A 25460-nucleotide genomic window follows, 5' to 3' on the forward strand; every position below is an offset into this window, starting at 1 on the left:
ATTATATCCTCGGGGTGTATTTTTGTTTTTGTTTTTGCACTTTCCCTGCAGTAATTTTCCTTCAGCAAAAAGTCCGATGAAATTATGGATACATAGTAGAGTAACTAAATCAAATTATTAGGGAACCCGGCCGAACAGCTCTGATTTTGACGATTTTTTTTTTTTCAAACGTAGGTAATTAAAAATACTTTAAAGTCTATAGATTAAAAATTGCCGATGTTGCCGTATTGTTTTTTAAAATTAAAATTAATTTTTTTTTAACAAAACCATTTTTTTTGCTTAAATTTCATAAAACAAATGATAGCAAAAGATTCTATAAGTAATTTAAGGAAAATATATAAAAGGCAGTAAGGGACAATCTTCCATCGTTTAAGCGATAAATGCAATTTTCTAACATTCTGACCTCAAACACAAAAAAAATATTTTGAAAACAACGGCAACACCTACAATATTTTAAAATACATTTTTAAAAAGCCAGAAGCTCATTCTTATCTCTTAAATTTGAATCCACTAAATTTAATAAAGACTTTTTGAAAAAATGGTCCTCAAACTCAGAATTAAAAAAAAAAATGTTATTAGAAAAATTTAAAATGACTTTTTTACAAACTTTTTCTAATAAAATATGAATTTATTTTAAAAAAAATTTTGGCCATAAATATTATCAGTTGAATTTCGAAGCAAAACAGGTAAAATATATCACACTTTTGAAAAAAAAAAAAAAATGAAAAATTACTTCAATTTAAATGGTTTTTTTTTATTAAAACTGAATTTTTGCATTGAAATAATTAATTTTCTCAAAGACTGTGGTAAATAGGAACATTAAATTTTTGCTATTTAGATTTCAACAGTAAGGGTTATTAAATGAATAAAAAATAATTTTATGTTTAGATGTTGAACTTTAAAAAAAAAAATAAGTAACATTTTTTTTTCAAAACTTTTATTAAAAAAAGTTCTTCGAAAATGAAATACTTTTTAATTTTTTTCATAAACCGTATTACATATTGACATTTCCTTTTATAATTTGAAATCATAATAAATGCGGCCAAAAAAATTTGAAAATAAATGCATTTTATATTACGACCAAGTTTAAAAAACGACATGTTAAAATTTTTTCAATAATTTTTTTTTCAAAAATCTGAGTTCAATTACCATTCTTTCAAAAGCCGTTCATTCAATTAACTTAATTTTAATTTTACATATATGACTAAGCTTCTAGCTTTTAAAAAATGTATATTTAAATATTGTAGGTGTTGCCGTTGTGTTCAAATATTTTTTTTGTGTTTGAAGTCAATTAATAAGAAAATTGCATCTATCGCTTGAACTATGGAAGATTGTCCCTCACTCCCATATATTTTTTTTCCTTGAATTTCCTAGACAATCTTTTGGCATCAATTAATTTATGAAATTTAAGAAAAATTTAAAAAAAAAATTTGTTTTTGTTCACAAAAATCTTTAATTAAATTTAAAAAATCAAAACGGCAACACCGGCAATTTTTAATCTATAGACTTTAACCCTAGTTTACAAATTGGGGTTCGTGCGAACCCCAACGCATGTTTAAATGGTTATTATAACTTTTTTCTAAATCGTTTTTTTGACTTGGGATGAAAACTCAGTGAACGAAATTCATTTTTGTTTACGTTTTTTGTCTTTTTTCCATAAAAGCGGTTTTATATAATTTTCTGGAATTTTTTTCTGAAAAAAAGTCACAAAACAAACTTGGGGTTCATGCGAACCCCAAGACTTTAAATGGACTATTTTCAATAATTTTTATTAGGTATATTTTGGCAAAAATATACCTGTTATATATACGTGTTATCATAAAAAGACACCGCAACTGTCACCTTAATCAATAAAAGAAAGAGACAATGCATCAAATTGTTGATAATGAACAATTAGAGGTGCATAAAAGCTTTGGGGTTCGCGTGAACCCCCAAGTTTGGTTATTGCATTATTTTGCGTGCGATAAACTAGGGTTAAAGTATTTTTAATTACCGACGTTTGAAAAAAAAGATCATCAAAATCTAAGCTGTTCGGCCGGGTTCCCTAATATTGCCAATTTTTGAGCTTTAGTTACTCCACTAACAATAGTTTTTAGAAAATTGATTCCAATGTAAAAAGCTTGTAGAGCGTTTTTTATTCACGATATAACTCTTTATTGCTTTCAGTAATTACCAGTATTGAAGCTAATTAAAATTGTATTTTTGTAAATTCAATATGAAAATCTTTTAACCGCAATTATTTCTAAAGAAAAACGAAGGTAAATTTAGTAACAAAGCTAACTAAAAAAGCTTTGAAAAAAAAAGAATATCAAAAACACAATCCAGAAATATAAAAAAGGAATCTAAAAAAAAAGTTAAATTAAAATTTATTCACCCCCAATTTTAGTTTTCCATCCAGTTAATCTTGAAACATTTCTAAAACGTGACATTATTCGCACGACTGAATATTTCCAAATGAATGAAATTGAAAGGTGTATTATCTACCCGACGGATATGTCTTTATAATTTTATAAACTCCAACAGGAAATTTCAATTTTCAAACAGTAAACAATGCTAATAAAAACGTGATTTATCTACACTTTTACTATACATCCTTTTTTGTTTTTGTTTTGTTTTCTGTTTTATGAACTTGTTTTTCATATCTTATATAGCTAAAGCACGCTAAAACCTTCACGCTTCACGGGCGCAACAGGAAGTGTTAATAAAGAGATATTTGAAAGTAAATTTAATGTCACCACTCTATTAACCAGATTTTGTGTTTTTTTTTGCATTAGTATTTGGATTTGCAGAAACATCAAATTGATGTTTGATTTAATCATAGTCAACATGCTTCATTGGAATATAAAGGACCAGCATTGAAGACTAAACCGAACGGAGCTTCTTAATATTCGTTCTAAAGCTTTCTCGGCATTATTATAATGGTATTCAACAACTCTTTGACTTTATCCTTGAATCTTCTGCAATTATGTTTATTTCAGGGCTGTAAAAAATCATTTTTGAAAAATTAAAAAAAAAAATATTTTTTGCAAAAAACAAAATTGTAATAAATAAAATGCACGACTGGGGCCGCACGTACTTGCTCTTGCAGTTCAAAGCACTTTTATGTTAGCTTACTTGTTGATTATAAGAGCTGCCTGTATATAAATTTTTAAGAAATTTGGTTGATGTAGGGGAAGAGCTAGCTTGGAGGCCAAATGTTGGTTAAATAATTTTTTTTTATTTGACTTGACTTTTTTGAGAAAAACTAAAAATGCAGTTTTACTGCAATTACTTTGAATGTTACGTATCCAAAATTTTATCAAAATCATTAGAGCAATTTTTGAGAAAATTGCAATAACTCCATAATGATGTACGGGAAGAGCCGACATCCGCGCTTCAAAAAATTGTAAAGACCATATTTCCACTATCCGTATTTTTTGAGAAAAACTAAAAACGCAGTTATGTTAGAACTATGTACAGCATTACGTGTGTTAAATTTAATCAAAATCGTTAGAGCCGTTTTCGAGAAAATTGCAATAACTCGAAAATTTTGTATGGGAGGTATACGTTCTAAGCGAGATATTAAAAAACAAAAAAAAACCAACCTTGGAAATTACGAAAAAAACATCTATACCAAATTTCAAGAAAATTCGTTCACCCGTTTAGGCTGTAGCTACCTGTACAGATGGACGCACCGACGCACAGACGCACAGACGCACAGACCGACGGACGTCATGACGAAACCCACTTTTTTGGACTTCTCCATCATCGTAATGTTAGTTTTGATTAAAACCTCGAAATTTTTTTTTGACACGAAACCAATACTTGCCCTATAGAGCAAGTAAAAAATATATTTATTAATATATTAACTGAAAACAATTTGCATAAAGAAAAAATGTTTGATGCAACTGAACAATATTTTGCATTGAAAATATAATTTGCACTGTAAATAAAAATATTTTGCTAAAAAAAAAATGTTATTGTAAAAAAAAATGTTTTGCATTGAAAAAAAAAAAAAAAATTCAATGTGTGCATAAAATATTTTGTTTTTTAATATCTGTCGCATTTCTTACAATTTTGGCAATATATTAGATGAATATTAAAACAAAAATATTTAATGCACACATTTAGCATTGCATTCATTTTGTTTAGTGCAAAAATTTTTGTATTTGCAATAACAATTTTTAAGTTGCAGAAAACATTCTTTTTATGATGCAATTTGTTTTCAGTTTGCAAAATATATTTTTTTCATGCAAAATTTAAAAAAATTGGCTATTTTCTAAACGCTACAATGTAAAGAGTTCAATTTTTTTAAATCAATATGTAAATTTATTGCAAGACTGACAATGGTATTGAAAAAATTCTAAAAAATTTCAAAACCAAGCTATTAATGGTTTTCTAAAACTAAAACATGAGGTAGACCTTTGACAAAGTAGTGATTATAGGTAGGGGAATTTATTTTTTTGACAATTTGAAAAGCGTCATTTGAAAGATAATAAGAAAAAAGTTAGGAGTCAAATACGGATTTTTTTTAAGACTCTGCGTTTCGAAATATGAATTTTTGAAAAACGTCTATGTACTTATTTTGGGGTATTTTTGGGTGAGTTTTTATTTTTTTTAAATGTTTTGCAGCATTCAAAAAGTCTCAAGCTAATAGAACATGTGTGTCCCCTAGAATCAAAAACAATCTATTATTAAATATTTTCCGAACGCGTTGGGTGACAAAGGAAAGCACAGTCAGGTTAAAATTAAAAGTACATGTTTAATTCGATTTAGAAGTTGTTTTTTCAATAAAGCGGGAAAAAGTGCTTGGGAACGTTTTTTTTAATAACTCAATAAAAGAAAAGGTGGAATAGATTGTTTTTGATTCTAGGGGACACATGTAGTCTATGACTCTACGCATACATGTGCAAAAAATTGGTATTTCAAAATTGTTTTGGACCGAATAACGGGAAAAACAAGTTTTTTTGTCCAAAGATTTTTTTACCTTTTTTAACCGTTTTTTATTTTTATCTTTTTTTCTTCAATAGATAAATAAATGAAATTTATATTGTAAATAGATAATAGACAGGACTATATCTGTGCAAAATTTCAATCAATTTTGTAGTCAAAATTTTGAGATAACGGTAAAATAAAGTTTTATTATTCAAAAGGTTCTATCTTTTGATCTAAAGCAAATAAAAATTTGATTTAACTTTATTGAGCTTTACTGATGATGTTACCTTTTATTTGGTATATCACACATAACTGTACATTCACTACAAGCTACACAATGTTAAATTAAAAAAATTGCGAAATACCTCAAGGAGTTCTGTTGATCATGAACAGCCACCAGTGTGGGAAGTACCGTAATCTCAGTTTGGAATTTCGACATGGTTCGCTTTATAAAATTCTAACTTTTTTTCTAGGCATCGCAGAAATAAGATTGAAACGTCATATGAAAAGTGAAATTATTTTTTATAGGTTGTCTAAAAAAAAATTGATTCAAAAGCGTGAGAACATAAAATTATATGTTTTTTTTTTTTACTTTTTTTGATGAAAATTGGTCGAATTCAAAAAATTCTAGCTCTTTTCGGAAATGCCTAATAGACATGATCGATATATATATTTTGAGCTGAAGCAATAAGCTTTCAGGTGGTATAAAATTTATTATAGGTTGTTATATCAAAAAAATTAATTTTTGGGTGATGGAAATGATTTTTTCACTTTTTTTAAAAGAAATGATTGTTTTTAATAATTAATTTTAATACTTTAATATTTGGCTTTTTAGTGATATAATTTTTTTTTGTAAGCTTTTAAAATAAAAAAATTAATATAAGGGGCATTTCACGTGAAACCAGCAGCGAAAAATGTGGTGGGTCGTCAAATTTGTTCATATTTGGTATATGTATTCCTCAATCGAATTAAAAAATACATCTGGAAGGATTTTGAATTTTAAGCCTTGATAGCGGAGTTATGGGCTTCTAAAGTTTTGGAAAACTCTGGGAAGAGTTTATTTGAAAAATTTATATAAATTAAACGAAGGGGTAACAAAATTATTTTAATGATGGATTATACGCAAAATTAGACGTGCTTTTCAAATATGAAATCTAAACCGGAAATAGATTTATTTTTTCGACAGAAAACCGGAAGTTGGCACTTCAAATCCAAATTTAAGAAACTTCGACCATTTTGATATTTTTTTAAATAGTCTTAAAATAAAGCTTATACAATTTAGAAACTACATGCCAAGTTTCAGAGTGGGATATCAAGCCGTTTAGAAGATACATAGGTTTTAGTGAGGGGTCTTCGTGCATGTAAAACCGGAAGTACCCAGTTTTCTCTGCTCTGACCCAGCAGTTTGTACCACCCCCAAATTTTTTTTGCCCATTCGATAGAGCATTGGCTGAATATCATTATCCTGATTTTTCGCACTCGCGAAATTCACCTTTCAGCCGCCATCTTGGATTTTAGTTTTTGTTGAATATCTCGATTTCTATTTATCCTACATAAAAGTTGTGTATGCAAGAAACGTAGGAAATTCAATTTCGCGTCTTTATGTTAAGAGAACTTTTTCGATATTCCTAATATTAAAAAAGTTGCAAGCCAAAAAAGAAAAAAAAAACGAAAAAAATGACAATTTTAAAGTTTTGAGCACTTTTTATCAAAATTATGAAAAAAGGTCCTGAATTTTCTCTTGTAACATAAATCTCTTAAATACTTACTAATCATTTAAAATTCAATATTTGTTAAAAAAAAAAAATAAGAAAAAAGTAAAGATAAAAACACAAACAAAAAAGAGCATTTTTTAACAAAAAAAGTTTAATAACGTTTGTGTTTATAGCGTTACAAAAAAAAGTTGTATAGGAGAGTTGTAGAGAATTTTAAGGAATAATCTTTCCTCGGAAGGTTTTTTCATAATTTTGATAAAAAGTGCTCAAAACTTTAAAATTGTCATTTTTTTCGTTTTTTTTTTCTTTTTTGGCTTGCAACTTTTTTAATATTAGGAATATCGAAAAAGTTCTCTTAACATAAAGACGCGAAATTGAATTTCCTACGTTTCTTGCATACACAACTTTTATGTAGGATAAATAGAAATCGAGATATTCAACAAAAACTAAAATCCAAGATGGCGGCTGAAAGGTGAATTTCGCGAGTGCGAAAAATCAGGATAATGATATTCAGCCAATGCTCTATCGAATGGGCAAAAAAAATTTGGGGGTGGTACAAACTGCTGGGTCAGAGCAGAGAAAACTGGGTACTTCCGGTTTTACATGCACGAAGACCCCTCACTAAAACCTATGTATCTTCTAAACGGCTTGATATCCCACTCTGAAACTTGGCATGTAGTTTCTAAATTGTATAAGCTTTATTTTAAGACTATTTAAAAAAATATCAAAATGGTCGAAGTTTCTTAAATTTGGATTTGAAGTGCCAACTTCCGGTTTTCTGTCGAAAAAATAAATCTATTTCCGGTTTAGATTTCATATTTGAAAAGCACGTCTAATTTTGCGTATAATCCATCATTAAAATAATTTTGTTACCCCTTCGTTTAATTTATATAAATTTTTCAAATAAACTCTTCCCAGAGTTTTCCAAAACTTTAGAAGCCCATAACTCCGCTATCAAGGCTTAAAATTCAAAATCCTTCCAGATGTATTTTTTAATTCGATTGAGGAATACATATACCAAATATGAACAAATTTGACGACCCACCACATTTTTAGCTGCTGGTTTCACGTGAAATGCCCCATAAACAGAAAAGAAAAAAGGTAATTTTTTTTAACTTTTTCTTGTAAATTATGATTGTTTGAAATAAATAAACGCTTAAATTGACTCATTTTAAAAGCACACAACCTGTTTTCTTACGACGTTATCACGTAAAATCATCGTCCGTAAACCGGCTTAACAGACAACCTCTTTTTAATTGATATTTTTACAACTCTGGTTAAGTTATAGTTACTAGTGCAAAATTGGGCGTATTTTCGGAACGCGAGGACTATTAGTATTTTTTGGATATTCCATTTATTGGTCTGTATTTCATAAGAAATTTTGAAGGTAGATGACATATGTAAGTCATCTTCAAAGCTAGGTAGAGTAGCGACTTATTTTCCAGCGTAACCTTGAGCCTTTGGGGTTATTAGTTTGAAAGCTTCAGGTCTTTTTTATTTCACTTCAGATTCTTTGATGAAGTCAGCTTAGAGGAAGCTAGTGCATGTGTTAGTAGTTAGTAGGACAAAAACAATTAAATACTATCCACATATGCACAAGGTCTAGTCCACACATGCGCTTTTTTGACGCATAGTTTTCGTGACTCATTTGATTGCCTCATTTGATTACCACCGCACTAAAACTCTAAATATCCACTTTATAGCGCATTATTATCTCTCCATTTGAAGAATTCTGGCGTTTTGGGGTCCTTCTTTTCTTTACATCAAAAAGCAAAATGTCTTTAACCTGTGATCATTCCTTATTCGAGGCGTACTTCCGGTTGCGTTATCAGAATTTCTCAAGTTACGGAAAATGCTACAGCTAACCTTCAGGGTGGTTGATCACCAAGCAAAATGTTTTTTTGTTACCTCATAACTTTGGACTTAGTGAACCAATTTTGATAATTTTTTTTTGTATTGGAAAGCTGGGGGCTGCTTTCGTTAATTTTTGGTTATAGGAACTATTAGAAAAGCCATAAAACCCAGTTTTAATCCATGGAAGTCGGTATTGCTTTTTGATAAAAATGATTATTCGAAAGTTGACATATATAATGTATAATAGATATAGGTACTGACAGCATAAGTTGGAAAAAAAAAAATTGAAGTTCGAATTAATTAAAATTAAAAATGTACACTATTCAATTTCATGCTCTTTTACGTAAGTACCAACACAAAAAAAAAACTACCCTCATTATTAACTAACTTTTTTTTGTATTTTTTTGCTTACCTATTGAATCTATCGTCTGCATCTCTAACAGACATTCAAATGGAAAGTGTGTTCATTTTTAATCTAAAAATAATATCTTTTACACTCAGTTCCAGACATAGCCACCTTTTAAATTCTAACAAAATTATTCTTCATTATGTAAATTTTCTATGCAAAAATAATAATAATAATAATAATAATTTAAACATGAAATTAAATCTTGTTTTCCTTTAAACATCATCATTTCAGGTGTCAAGGCCAATGCTTGATAAATCTTTTCATCGTAAAGTTCAAAGTAGGAAAATTTTCACCCACAGGGAGTCTTTTGAAACCATTATCGCAAAGACTGAAGAGAAATTATCAAAGGTAAGTTGTTTTTTTCTATTTTTTTTTTTTTGTACTATGTAAATTCTTACCTCCAAAGGATATAAAAGCTTCCTTTTAATGTCTAAGCCAGTATAGGTACCTTATAACCTAACTGAAGACTCTATTTGCTAGTTTGTGGTTGTTGTTTTTTTTTTTCACAGTGTTCAGTCGATAAACCGATTTGAATCCTTGTATATATGGATTTTCTGTTTCTGTGTTGTTTTTTTTTTTATTCATGTTTTCATTTTTCTTCTATACTGCAGTGTCGCCAGGATTACAAGCAGTGCTATGTGGCGCATCGACAAAGTCCAACTCAGATGTCCTTAACTGAGTACATTGATGCTCACAATGCATACGTGCAGCAATTGCATGCCACAAATGCCATGTTGGAGACGTATCATTGCGAGACAGTTCCACAATTGATGCAGGAGTTGGAGGAGATACACAATGACCTTAGCAGTATTATTGCCGAGTCCATTCTGCAGGGTGCAGATGTAATTGCAAACAAGGTAAGTTACTCTATCTGTACCTAGAATTGATGAAAGAAAAAAAATGAAAGGTAGGTATGTACTTTCAAGTGCCCTACGTTTGCATCGTTGATCATTGTATGCAAGCAACAACAATGTGAAGTTGAAAGAACTTTTATGTCTTACCCAACACATATGTTATACTAAACGGGGTTTTAAGAATGTCGCTCAATAGAAGACATGCAATGGTTTTTTTTTGTATTTTCTTTTGAGTTGAAAGACATTTCTTTTGAATATTTCTTGGGAAAGAATTGGTCTATTGACAGAGTCACGTATATCGTTTTCTTTTCAAAGTTTTTATTGTTCGTTTAGCGGAAATTGTTTATCGCTTTGCATTCATGGTGTTTTCTATTCAGCTTAAAGTTTTAACTAGATAGAACAACTTTAACTTACAAATTTTGCTTTATTTGGTTGAATTTTACTGCGTCGTCCTTCAAGGACGATTTGAATTTTTGTCGAATGTGAGCGTTGCAAACCATTCACTCTCGTTTGTTGTTAGAATTTTAATCTTTTACCAGGGTCAGTGTCGCTACACAACTAATACAAGTCGTTGTTGTATTTTTGTTTTGGTTCAATACACCATTTCTGATGTACTGGAAGTTACCAGTGGCGTAATGTGGAAGAAAAATGTATTAGATACAGTTTGACTTTTGTTATTTGAAGCAAAATCTTGTCAAATTAATTCAATGAATGTCCTTTTTTAGAATTCCTGAGAATGCAGTAGGTAGGTATTTTTACAATTTTTATTGCTGAAAAGTATACGTACATACAATTCTACACGTTCCATATTTCGAAAAAAGATTCTAAATATAGAGAGTTTAGAATAAAATAGTGGGTCAAGTCCATTGTTCCATAAGTTGGAAGTTTTGAAGGTCTTGTAATGTGTTTGTGGTAAAATGATAAGATAAAATGAAAAGATATTCACATAAAGGTATTGGTCTGTAAACGACTATTTTTTTATGTAAACACGAATTTTTTTCGATTTAAAAAAAAAGGTGAATTTTCTAATTGTTTTTTTTTTTTTTTTTAACTTCAAAGTGATTTTGTTGAAAAATTTTGATATGAACATCGACAATCAAGGTATGAATGGCATTCTTAAAAAAAAATTTAATTGTATTATATACAACTCTATTTTTTCGTTGTTTTTGTTTAACATTAGTGTTTTTAAAATAGCGCAACACGCCACAACATTGCATAACCTATATATTATTGAACTGCTGGATATGTAGAACAATCTTGCATTTCAAGAGTTTGCTCAAGTTTGCACCCTCGAAAATAAAGACCCCTTGAAAAAAAACCACACTTATAGATTTTTATAAATACTATGGGTTTGGGTATGGTTCGGAGAGAAAAAATCAAGTTGAATAAGAAATAAAATGCACGACTGGGTCGCACGAACTTGCTCTTAGAGTTCAAGTTGCTTAAGTTTTTAAGACTCTTTATATAGAAACTTGGGAAATGTAGGTATATAAAAAAAAAAAATAAAAAAAAATAAAATTCATTTTTCAAAAAAATAAAACAATATCTGAAATCAAATCGCCCCACAAAACAAGTACGCAGTTTTATTTGATATATTAAAGTGCATTTTTACAAAAAAAAATTTCAAAATCGTTAGAGCCGTTTTTTAAAAAACTAATTTTTTATAAATAATTTTTTGAAAAAAAAGTTTTAAAATAAAATTGGTATGCCATTTGGTATAAATTACTAATCAACATCTAAACACAAAATTTCAAAATCATTCAATGTCCCGTTTTCGAAAATTTGATTTTTCAAAAAAAAAATTTTCAAAATTTTTTTAAAAATCCAAAAATTATTTTTTTCAAACTTTTATTTTTGGCTTATATTTAAAGTATATAAATGCTTTTGTATAAAAAATTTCTTTGAAATACAATAAGCAGTTTTGCAGAAAATCTGATTTGAAAAAAGCGGTCCTATAGCAGGTACCGTTAATAATGATTTTCAACAAAAAATTTTTTTCTTCGAAAGATAGACCTGGTTTAAAAACTAACATTTGAATTTTTTTTAACAAAATCGTTGGAGCCGTTTTCGTGAAATTAAACTATTCCGAAATTTGTGTATGACAAGTACCGTTATTTTTAGACCAAAAAATTAATTCCAAAAATTTTAAAGCATATAAAAAGAACTGGGTTTCCCGGGAAAAAAGTATGTTTCAGTTTTTTTTTTTTTTTAATTCTTTGGAACTTAAATATTTATTAAAATGTAGTATTTGACTAAAAACTACCAGGTCAATAAATAATAGTATAAATATGTCCATAAAATTGCAAAATTTTATACAAAATCAATTAAAAAACGAAACATTTTTTTTTCTAAATTTCATCTTTAAAACTTAATTTCTCAGAAACTATTTTATGAAACAATTTGAATCAAAAAATAAAATAAAGAATAAATTACTAACTTTAAGAAAAGTTATAACACAGGATTGTACGTGCATTTTACGATTTTTAGTATTTTTTTTTCTCCCGGCAAAACGGAAGGTAAGTGGGTAAGCACTTAAGTGACTTTTACTGTACCAAGAAAATGTAAATTTTTCCTTCCGAATAACTTTTTTTTCATTTGATATCTATTTGATGTGGAAAATGTACCCAAATATTTTTGGCCAGGTCTTAGACCAAAATACCGTGTGTCGTTAAAATTCGCTGCTTGTCAGTCAGGTATGATACTTCACTTTATTTCTAACTGTTATTGCTGATTTTTTTTGCCATAAATAACAGTGTTGTTATTGGCTCTGAGCTACCTCAATAAAGCTGGCATAGACTAAATATAACCTTAAAAATAAAATGCACGACTGGGTCGCACGAACTTGCTCTTAGAGTTAAAGTTGCTTAAATTTTTAAGACTTTTTATATAGAAATTTGGGAAAAAAAACAAAATTCGTTTTTTTTTTTAAATAAAATAAAATCTGAAATTAAATTGCCCTCCAAAACAAGTATGCAGTTTTAATTGATATATTAACATGCATTTTTAGAAAAAAAATTTTCAAAATCGTTAGAGCCGTTTTTTAAAAAACTAATTTTTTATAAATATTTTTTTGGAAAAAAAGTTTTAAAATAAAATTGGTATGCCATTTGGTAGAAATCACTAATCAACATCTAAAAACAAAATTTCAAAAAAGTTCAATGTCCCGTTTTCGAAAATTTAATTTTTCAAAAAAAAATTTTCAAATTTTTTTTAAAAATCCAAAAATTATTTTTTTCAAAATTTTATTTTTGGCTTATATTTAAATTATATAAATGCTTCTCCACAAAAAGTTTCGTTGAAATCGAATAAGCAGTTTCGGAGATAATCGGATTTGAAAAAAACGGTTCTATGGCAGGTACCGTTAATAATGATTTTCCAAAAAAAATTTTTTCATTGAAAGATAGACCTTAGCTTAAAACTAACATTTGAATTTTTTAAACAAAATCGTTAGAGCCGTTTTCGAGATATTTCAATTTTACTAAAATCGGTATATGACAAGTACCGTTATTTTTGGTCCAAAAAAATTAATTCCAAAAACCCCTCTGGAGAGTCGCAGAATAACGCTACATACCAAGTTTGACATTAATCGGTATATCCGTTTAGGCTGTAGCTCCTTATACAGACAGACAGACAGACAGACGGACTTCCGGGACCCACTTTTTTGGCATTGTCTACCATCGTAATGTCATGGAAAAATGTTATCTCAACTTTTTTTTTTTGTACGAATGCATAACTTGATATATAGTACCTATATCGCAAGTAAAAAGGGTATTGGTATATTCGGGACTCGTAGCAAGCTGTAATCAAACAAAATTTAACAAAGAATGGCAGTTTTACTTATAATATAACTGAATATCTTCTGATTTAAAAAAAAAAAATTTAAAATATTTTTTGATGAATGGGAAAACATTAAAAATAACTTTAATATTGAAAATTTGTCTTGCTGAACTTTTAGATTATTTATATTTAATATTCTTATCGCTTCCTTTAGTTCAATAAAATGCCTTTTTAAATAATTTTAAAACCAATATATTTATCTATGTTAATTTTATTTAGACCCTGAACATGAGGAATTACCTCGAAATATATTGGTTTAAAAATTATATAAAAAAGGCATTTTATTGAAATAAAGGAACCGATACAAATATTAAATATAAATTAAAAAATTTTTATAAATGTTAATAAATATAAATTAAAAAATGGTTATAAATGCAGCCTTTGGATTTTAACGTTATATTATTCCTTTTCAAATCGTCACTCGTGCTTATGAAGTACTTAAAATCTATTCAAATAAAATTAAATTAAAACTGACATCTTCCTTCACACTTGCACACGGAGGAGTATATACCATTTGGGCAACAGAGGCAGTATCCCCGGGGCCTAGAAAGGTTGCCACTACCCCACGAAAAAAATCTTTTTAGGTATATTAAAAAAAACTATAACTCAGCAACCAGACCTCAAAGAAATTCTTCGATTTCAGTTAAGAAAAGAGCTTAAAGAGATCTTTCTTTTGTTGTCTCTGTCTCACTCGATGGAATTGGAGAAAATTTAATAAAGCATTTTTTACGCAAGGTTTACCCCTTAGATTTTTTTGGGGACCTGAAGAAATAGATTTGTAATATTTTTACCCAAATGCAAAAGTTTGTAAACTGTCAGTTGAAGAAAATCAGATTGTTGCCCTTGATATTTCAAAGGCACCTGAAAGAGTTTGGCATCAAGCTCTTCTTTTGAAAATGCATAATTTTGAAGTCAATGAGTCTATTATTCGCTACCTCTCGATCAGGGGCGTACTCACCATTGGGGCAAGCGGGCGCAGGGCGATGCCCCAGGGCAAAGAAGGCAACTTATTATAAGAGAAACGAAGCAAAAAGACACGATATTTGACATGAATCCCTCTGGGCAGAAGAGAACCGCCACATAATAACTATTATATCTCAAAAAAACTAACCAAAAAATTAAGTTGCATTTTTGAAAGAAAAATTAAGTTATCATATTAGGGCCCCAAAAAATATTACTTTAATAATGATACATAAAAAAGTAGGTATACCTATGGCTTATACGTACTTTTTAATTTGTTTTGTTTTTATATCGAAGGGGGCCTCCAAATATCAAAGGGGCCCAAAAATTTAGTCTTTCTCCGGGCCCCAGTAACTCAACTTACGCCGCTGCTTTCGATTCAAGTCTGAAACCCACAAAATAATTGCTGGTGTGCCTCAGGACTTCGTTCTGTTCCTATCTAAATTTTTTTACAAAAAAAAATCCGACAAAAACTGATAAATAAAGCTTTTCTTTTCGGCCCGGTTCTCAGATAAATTGCATCAATTATGTACTTCACTATAATGCCTTTTGAGGGAAGTGCTAAATAGCGTCTACTGATAACATTTCACGGAACTCGAATTTAGTTTTAAATTTTTCGACTGGAAAGCGGCCTTCCTTTTTTTTTTATTTGTGCGTAATTCTCTCAAATTCAAATCTCTTTCAGACACAGACAGTTTTGGTCAAATTATGATGAATATTATTATTAACGGTAGATGAACTTTATTCCAAATGTCAAACTTAGTTAAAAATGCCATTTACTGTCTGTCTTCCAGTGAGAATATTTAAAAAAATGATAAGAGAAATTGATGGCATTAGAAGTTTATTTTAATTAAATAAAAAAATGTATATAAGAGCCAAAAGCTTTCATCAGTAAGTTAGAAGGTTGTGATGCGTTGATTTATTACAGTGATGAAAACTTTGAAGACCCATATCTACTCTCAGCCCCATCATGGTGCACAAAGTTAGTAGAGGATATGCAAATTCCTTTAATTTTACGTTACTGAGAAAAAAAAAAAGGTGCGTATAAAAGTTTTTTTTTTTTTATTTTATGCTGATGGAATGGTTGCAGACAAATTGGAACTGAAAAAAAAAAACGTTATATCTCCCTTTTACCTGAAATGAAATATTATTATTTTTTTTGCTTTTTTTCTGATAAAATTCTGTTTTTCATCCGTTAAGCTTCTGTAGTCAGTGCGAGGATGATGTAGGATAAGAAGATGTACATTTATTTAAGTCCTTTGAAATGGATGGGATTACCTACGAAATGTCCTTGTTGTTTCATGGATATGCAAAAGAATCTTTGACATAGGGTACTCAACTCGAAGCTCTCACACTCTAGCTTGCATACCTGATCAACAACACAAAATACCTATGCTCAACCTCCACTTTCCTATATCTCTACATATTATATGACAAAAAAAAAATGTCAGTTTGAGGGTTGTGGGTCAGGATTTGATTGAGATGAGATTTCACGTTATGGTGTCTGGGTGTATCGTAAACAAGGTTTCCTTTTTCCAACAAAATAACGAGCAGTAGGTAAAAGTATTCCTTGCATAGTTACCTTCGAAACAACATGTGTGTGTCATTTTTGTATGTGTTTTTTTTTTTTTTTATAACATTAATCCTACGTGTTTAGGTTAGTAGAGGGGATTTAACATGTTTTGAAAAATATATTGAACAGCTTATCGCTGGAAGTTAACATAAGTGAAAGTTTTTTGTTGAACGGGGGTTACACGTTACATGACACAATTTTTCGTGAATTTAAAAAATTGAAATTTATCAAATTATTTTTTCGCTTACACTTTTACTTGAATTATTTTCTATATAATGGAGTTGGGCCTTTTTTAGAACATAATTGGAAAAGTTTAAATGAGAAAGTAATACTTCGAATTTTTTGATTATCTACTCGGATAAATAAACAATAAATTAGAATTTTTAAGTAATGTTGCCTTAAGTAGGTATTTAATGAAACAGAAATTCCATTTAACTTTTTCGAAACACATGTTAACTTTTACTTCAATTCATTCACCTTTAAAATAATTTTAAGAAATATTTTGCTACTCGTAGAAATAGTCAAGTTAAAAGAAAATAAAAGCCCAGACAAACCATGTCGATACTGAAGAAGAACTCCTTCAACAAAATTTTTTAGACAAGCTCTATAAATAATTTGTTGAATTGTTAGTACCGAACTGATACATAAGACAAACAAAATTTCTATGAAACAAAAAGTATTCTCACCTGAAAAATAAACAAAGCAGTTCGTGGCTTCTACCTAACCTAACCTAACCTAACCTAACCTAACCTAACCTAACCTAACCTAACCTAACCTAACCTAACTAACCTAACCTAACCTAACCTAACCTAACCTAACCTAACCTAACCTAACCTAACCTAACCTAACCTAACCTAACCTAACCTAACCTAACCTAACCTAACCTAACCTAACCTAACCTAACCTAACCTAACCTAACCTAACCTAACCTAACCTAACCTAACCTAACCTAACCTAACCTAACCTAACCTAACCTAACCTAACCTAACCTCTAACCTAACCTAACCTAACCTAACCTAACCTAACCTAACCTAACCTAACCTAACCTAACCTAACCTAACCTAACCTAACCTAACCTAACCTAACCTAACCTAACCTAACCTAACCTAACCTAACCTAACCTAACCTAACCTAACCTAACCTAACCTATCCTAACCTAACCTAACCTAACCTAACCTAACCTAACCTAACCTAACCTAACCTAACCTAACCTAACCTAACCTAACCTAACCTAACCTAACCTAACCTAACCTAACCTAACCTAACCTAACCTAACCTAACCTAACCTAACCTAACCTAACCTAACCTAACCTAACCTAACCTAACCTAACCTAACCTAACCTAACCTAACCTAACCTAACCTAACCTAACCTAACCTAACCTAACCTAACCTAACCTAACCTAACCTAACCTAACCTAACCTAACCTAACCTAACCTAACCTAACCTAACCTAACCTAACCTAACCTAACCTAACCTAACCTAACCTAACCTAACCTAACCTAACCTAACCTAACCTAACCTAACCTAACCTAACCTAACCTAACCTAACCTAACCTAACCTAACCTAACCTAACCTAACCTAACCTAACCTAACCTAACCTAACCTAACCTAACCTAACCTAACCTAACCTAACCTAACCTAACCTAACCTAACCTAACCTAACCTAACCTAACCTAACCTAACCTAACCTAACCTAACCTAACCTAACCTAACCTAACCTAACCTAACCTAACCTAACCTAACCTAACCTAACCTAACCTAACCTAACCTAACCTAACCTAACCTAACCTAACCTAACCTAACCTAACCTAACCTAACCTAACCTAACCTAACCTAACCTAACCTAACCTAACCTAACCTAACCTAACCTAACCTAACCTAACCTAACCTAACCTAACCTAACCTAACCTAACCTAACCTAACCTAACCTAACCTAACCTAACCTAACCTAACCTAACCTAACCTAACCTAACCTAACCTAACCTAACCTAACCTAACCTAACCTAACCTAACCTAACCTAACCTAACCTAACCTCACCTAACCTAACCTAACCTAACCTAACCTAACCTAACCTAACCTAACCTAACCTAACCTAACCTAACCTAACCTAACCTAACCTAACCTAACCTAACCTAACCTAACCTAACCTAACCTAACCTAACCTAACCTAACCTAACCTAACCTAACCTAACCTAACCTAACCTAACCTAACCTAACCTAACCTAACCTAACCTAACCTAACCTAACCTAACCTAACCTAACCTAACCTAACCTAACCTAACCTAACCTAACCTAACCTAACCTAACCTAACCTAACCTAACCTAACCTAACCTAACCTAACCTAACCTAACCTAACCTAACCTAACCTAACCTAACCTAACCTAACCTAACCTAACCTAACCTAACCTAACCTAACCTAACCTAACCTAACCTAACCTAACCTAACCTAACCTAACCTAACCTAACCTAACCTAACCTAACCTAACCTAACCTAACCTAACCTAACCTAACCTAACCTAACCTAACCTAACCTAACCTAACCTAACCTAACCTAACCTAACCTAACCTAACCTAACCTAACCTAACCTAACCTAACCTAACCTAACCTAACCTAACCTAACCTAACCTAACCTAACCTAACCTAACCTAACCTAACCTAACCTAACCTAACCTAACCTAACCTAACCTAACCTAACCTAACCTAACCTAACCTAACCTAACCTAACCTAACCTAACCTAACCTAACCTAGCCTAACCTAACCTAACCTAACCTAACCTAACCTAACCTAACCTAACCTAACCTAACCTAACCTAACCTAACCTAACCTAACCTAACCTAACCTAACCTAACCTAACCTAACCTAACCTAACCTAACCTAACCTAACCTAACCTAACCTAACCTAACCTAACCTAACCTAACCTAACCTAACCTAACCTAACCTAACCTAACCTAACCTAACCTAACCTAACCTAACCTAACCTAACCTAACCTAACCTAACCTAACCTAACCTAACCTAACCTAACCTAACCTAACCTAACCTAACCTAACCTAACCTAACCTAACCTAACCTAACCTAACCTAACCTAACCTAACCTAACCTAACCTAACCTAACCTAACCTAACCTAACCTAACCTAACCTAACCTAACCTAACCTAACCTAACCTAACCTAACCTAACCTAACCTAACCTAACCTAACCTAACCTAACCTAACCTAACCTAACCTAACCTAACCTAACCTAACCTAACCTAACCTAACCCAACAATGTAACGATACGTTACGTGTAGGTACTGTTTTACTGATTTTAAGTTAAAAAAATTTTCTACTTTCAAAATTTTAATAACAAAAATCCAACAAAAACTGATTGAGTCCATTCCTATTGTCAGCAAAAAATCTTTATGTGCGTCATCGTACCACAAAAAAAAAAAAATTCTTTTGATATATTTTCATATTCTTTGTAGTATTTTTTTTATTTTTTCTAAAACGTTTATTTTTCAGGCATCAGAACAATCAAAACGTTACTCAAGCCTAACACAACAATGCAATGTCGTTGCACCACATCAGGACCTTGCAAACTTTGTTCGAATATTACCGTCGCCAGCGAATGTTCCAAAAGTTCCTAAACGGCCATTCGCTCCACCTCAGCCTCCAGGCGAGGTAGAAGACGTCAACGAGTATAATGTAAGTAATACAACAAACAAACAAAGGAAAATCCTGTCAAACTTTTTCTTATTTCAATTTTTTCTTATTTACAATCCTTTGTTGACAAAATATATAAATAAAACAGCAAAAAATAAATAAATATTTCCTTATCCACAGGACATAACACCAGTACTAAGAAATGAACTTGTTTTTGAACGCTATTCATCCCTGCAATTGCGTCCAGCTTTGGAGTCTCTTAAACGAGAGGCAACCGACTTGGAAATGCAAATACGTCAACTTCAGGTTTGTCTACAAAAAAAAAAAAAAAAAGAATAAAATATTCTTAAAAAAAAACTATTTACCATGTTCTAAAAAAAAGGAAGATTTTTTCTGATATCTTTGTTATCCAATTTTTTTGTTTTGTATTTATTTTTGTCTTAAAGGATTCCGTCGATTCACTGACTCGCACTCAACTAAGAGGTATTGAGGGCCAACTTTATAATAAAGTTAATGAGCTGCAGGAAGACCTTTCTATGAAAAAGTTCGATTTGAGAGCGAAACAAATTCACTTTGCGGCTGTTCGAGCACAGGTAAATACCTACCTTTCAATTTTTATTACATGGAAAATGCGGACAAAGATGAAGAAAGAAGTAGAAATAGTACCTACTCGTAAAAAAAGACATTCAAATTAGTGTTTTATCCGTAACTAAGCTTTCCTTGTCGAAGTGCTGAGGAGCACAGTGGCGTCGAATGACATTAAAGTGGTTATGAAAAAAGACAATAGAAAGGGTTTAAATGATGTATATATTTTTTTTTATTTCACAAAATGTCATTAAGAATTATGTAAATTATAGATTCTTGGAGCATAAACCAAACAATACTTTCCTAAAGAACTTTTGTGTGCCGAATCTGAAGTCAAAATTTCACTGGCACGTCAAGTTTTCGAAATATTTGAATATTAACAGGTCAAAAACGCGTTTTTTTTTTGGTACTTTTGGCGTTGAATTTCATTACCGTTAAATTTTTTTTCGCAAAACTACTTATGCGATCTTCAGAAGCCATATTTTACCGTCTTAAATACGTTTATTTTTTTTTTCAAAATTATTTTTTTCTAAAAGATATTTGGTATAGAAATGTAAGATATCTCAAAATCTTGTGGTTTTCGAAGCAGATTTGAAATAAATTCCAGTTTTTGACTCCTGATTCGGATGAAAAAATAGCAAAATATTACGGAAAAATAATATTTTTAGATCAAATGTCAAAAAACATTTCATTTAAAATTAGTTTTTTATGACTATATAGCAAAAATTGTGATGAGCAGAGCTCAAAAACTAGATGTGATGGAAAAAATCTGTAAACTGTTTATTAAAATCACCTTACAGAGTTCTTGTTCCCGACTTTTTTTTTGTTTTTTTGCTTACCAGTGTTATTTGAAATAGGTACACTGAGGAAAAAAACAACTTAAAATCAAAGAAAACCACGTTGATTCAACTATTTTTGGAAATGATTTTGCGTTGAAGACGAAAATTTTAGAATCAAAGTAGAACATCGTTACTTTAAAGTGGTTTACCGGTATACAACTTCTTTAAATCAAAGTTGTTTCAACTTTGAAAAAAGCATCAATTTATTAAAAAAAAAAAGAAAAAATGGGCAGCCGCTGGGGATCGAACCTACAACTCTTGGATTACTAGGCGAATGCTTTACCAACGTGCTATCTCACGGTTAGAAATAAGGGTGACAAAATGCAACAAAAGTTGAAGTCCGAAAAAAATCAAAAATTTTCTTACGATGTTTCAATTTTAATTTAAAGATGTTTCATGTTAGTTTTTTCAACTTTAAATCAACGTTGAACATATTACATTTTACATGCGTGTCCTGACTAAACCCCTGGTCCTAGAAAAATGGTTTATGTCTTAATGAAAACATTGTTTAATTTTGATTCAAGTCTATATCTAAAAAATGGCCTCATAAGTCAACACATACCTATTTCATATGATAAAAAACTTTAACCCTCTTGGGGCGCCATATAGGTCAAAATAAAAATCTGAAAAAATTAGAGGTTTTTTTTTAGGGGAAATTGAAATTTTTTTAGGACCGAAGTTAACGGTAGGTATTGGCATATAACCAAAATGGTTAAAGTTGTTTTGCTCAAAAAACGGCTCTAACGATTTTTATTTGAAATAAAATAAATAATTCAAAAAATTCAAAAAAAAACTGTAAAATAATTTAATAGACTTTTTGAAAATGGTTAGATCAAAAAGCTTTGTTCAACTCTATAAAATGTCATCCTAACTGCATATATGTACATTAGGGTGTCCGTTATTTCCCAAAGTGATGTTTTCGGGGGTGACACCCCCCAGATCGAAAGTTAAGGGCCTAAATAAGGGGAAATAAGCAAAAAAAATTTTTTTGGAGCTCATTAACCCGTGCCTCTAAGGTCATACTTTCCCCATACAAATTTGTATGGGAAATTTTTAACTCATACATAAAATTTTTTTTCTCTCGAGTTAAATCATCTATTTTTAAAATGTTTGTTGATTCTGGTTGGAAAATAGTTAGTGGAAATAGGTTGGAAAGATTACATTCAAAATTTCCCGTTAAAAATTTGTTTTATATTTTATTTCGGATTTTGAAATTATTAGCTGTTTTCGTAGTTTTTGCTTTCACCTATCACTTAATTTTAAATGCAGTTTTATTGGTTTTTAATTCTTTTCAAATGTTGCATTCAAAAATTTGTGTATAAATCAAAAATTTTAATTTTTTTAAATTTTTTTGAAATTTTTGCCGTTTTTATACGTTTAAATTTATTTTTTTCGAGTACAAAAGATATGTTTACAATTTTTTTATTGAATTTTGTTTAAAAATTATTCAACTAAAAAATGACATAAAAAAAGTTGCAAACAAGAAAGGGTAAAGTATTTAATAATATTTATTTAATATAAAAACGGCAAAAATTTCAAAAAAAAAAAATTTAAAAAATTAAAATTTTTGATTTATACACAAATTTTGGAATGCAATATTTGAAAAGAATTGAAAACCAATAAAACTGCATTTAAAATAATGTGATAGGTGAAAGCAAAAACTACGAAAACAGCTAATAATTTAAAAACCGAAATAAAATATAAAACATTTTTTTAACGGGAAATTTTGAATTTAACCTTTTAAAGGAACTATTTTCCAACCAGAAACAGAAAACATTTTAAAAATAGATGATTTAACTCGAGAGAAAAAAAATTTTATGTATGAGTTAAAAATTTCCCATACAAATTTGTATGGGGAAAGTATGACCTTAGAGGCACGGGTTAATGACCTCCAAAAAATTTGTTTTTGCTAAATTCCCCGTATTTAGGCCCTAAACTTTCGATCTGGGGGGTGTCACCCCCGAAAACATCACTTTGGGAAATAACGGACACCCTAATGTACATACATAGTTTCAGTTCGATACGATGATTGGAAGTGGGTCAAAATTTAGTTCCAAGATTTCATTACATTATTCTTAGTTAGTTTGTCAGTTTCAAGTGAAGCTAATAATGAAAAAAAAAAATATCGTCCTACTTTTGAAAGAAAAACCATATTTTTTTTTTAGGCCGTACCTACTTACCATAAAACCGTTTTCTTGATGTATGAACTTCTCGTAAACGACATGACCGATTTCAATGGATAGTTCTAATATTAAAAAAAAAAAAAAAAAACAAATTTCAAAAAATTGTAGTTAAGTAGGTACCTACTTTTTTGGATTTAAAAAAAAATTAAATTTTTTTCGAAAAATCAATTTTTCGAAAAAAAAGATCAATTTTATTACATTTACCTACTGTGTCGATTAATGTTTCCTTTTAAATGGCTTCCCAAATTTTTTGTATTTAATTTTTTTTTTTATTATTTTTCTGGCTAAAACTTTTTTGATAAGACAAATAAAAAAACTAAATAATATCCCCCATATATTTTGATAAAACGAAGCGATTGTCATTTATTTTTATTTTTTTAAAAACGGATCAGTTTTGCGATTTTGGTGGCTGTCCAAACCTCAGCAGACAAATTGTCCGAAAAGTTCAGGATCATGATTTATTATATATGTAGTTTCATACCACTGTACTACGCCAGTGTTCTTTACGAATATGGTGATTGAAAGGGGGGTTATAATTTTAATGAGAAACATTTCATAATGTCGGAAAGTTTCGAAGAAACTACGTGCGAAAGTTCTTAATTGCAAAAAGTGTTCTTCTCTTTTTTTGTTGTTATTTTGTTGGGAAAAAAATCGTTTATTGCTTCATTATCGAAATTGGTTTGTTGAAATGCCAAGAAAACAGCTTTATTAGCAAAAAAAAAAAAAAACAATAGAATAGAGGCTGACGTGGAAATATTTTTTATACTTTTTTTTCAAAAATACAAATTAGAAAGTTTAAACTGTGTAAACAAATATTTTATATTAAAGCGAAATCATTAATTTATATTTCAGAAGCAGTTCATTATGTAAAATTTTCTAACTATATTCTAGTACCTATAATCACCGGAAAAACAATTAACAAAGTTTTCTTTTTTTTTTTATTGCATGTTACTGTTAAAATAATGAGTTTGAAAGTACTTTAGGGAATGTTTTGGCATTGTTTTGCTCTGCAAAAGCATAAGTTTCAAAATTATTTTTGGTTAAGGGTTTAGGCTTACCATGGTTTTCCCTTGTCTAATTTATTTTTGCTATTGTGAAACCATGTTATAGGTATTTCGTGTTGTTTGGCGTGATTTAATTAATGAATGGCATCAAATTTCCTTTAGGTAGGTATAGTGTGTGTGGAGGATTAATATAATAGTTATATGAAATAACTGCGGGGATAATGATGAGGTAGCAATTTCAAATGGGGTTTTTTGTTGTTTTATAACAAAAATTCAAAAACAAATTGATACCTACATATATTTCAAAATGTTGGGAGTTCAATTTAATTGCATATTGAACATTAATTTGTGAATAAATTCTAATTGGTAAAATCGGTCTACAATAAAATTCTATTATAGTTGTATTTTAAGCATGACTTGAATTTAAAGCTTTATAAGAAGTAATTACCTAATGCTAGGTATGGAAAATGTAGTGAGCTTTAATTTGCAGGAGATATAACATAGAATGTTCAAAACATTACACAGAGAAAAATAGACCACATAAAATAGAACAAAAACAATAAGATTTCTCTATGGTTTTCATCCAAGAAGGAAACCTTATTACATAAAACAATCGGGTTTTCCTTATTGTTTTAAAATCTACAAAAAAATAAAAAAACGATGACCAGGCTGGGAATCGAACTGGAGACTTCAAATCATTAGTCGCCCACCTTACCACCTGAACCAACCTGCCATGAAAATATTGATCGCGATTTTTGTTCTAGTGCTAAGTTGCAAAAAAAAATCAACTTTTCAGTCAAATTTTAATAAGATTTTCTCTATAAAAATAATAAGAAATCTCCTTAAAAAAACCTTATTAATCGTTGATTTTAATAAGATTTCCTTATGAAATGTATGGACGGTAAAACAATATGGCAATCTGTTAGTTTTTAGCGGGTCATATTTTTCTCTGTGTAACGTTATTAAATCTCAAATTTTCTTCGACGTTTCTTTTTCAAGACTTTGAATTTTTGAGTTTTAAATATTGAAAATTAAAAAAGTATCCAAAACCAACTTAAGTGAGGCGACTTAGCATTAAAAAACAGC

General features: G+C 30.1%; 1 protein-coding gene across 1 annotated transcript in view; it reads left to right on the forward strand.

Annotated features, from left to right (window-relative positions):
• The window catches only part of LOC129906812 (uncharacterized), a 331394-nt gene that overhangs the window by 50921 nt on the left and 255013 nt on the right, over nucleotides 1–25460 (forward strand). Inside the window, 5 exon segments of the mRNA XM_055982740.1 lie at nucleotides 9124–9240; nucleotides 9504–9749; nucleotides 19623–19805; nucleotides 19944–20069; nucleotides 20210–20356. Coding sequence (XP_055838715.1) covers nucleotides 9124–9240; nucleotides 9504–9749; nucleotides 19623–19805; nucleotides 19944–20069; nucleotides 20210–20356 — 819 coding nt within the window.

Source organism: Episyrphus balteatus, chromosome 1 (assembly GCF_945859705.1).
Source record: "Episyrphus balteatus chromosome 1, idEpiBalt1.1, whole genome shotgun sequence".
NCBI lineage: Eukaryota > Metazoa > Arthropoda > Insecta > Diptera > Syrphidae > Episyrphus > Episyrphus balteatus.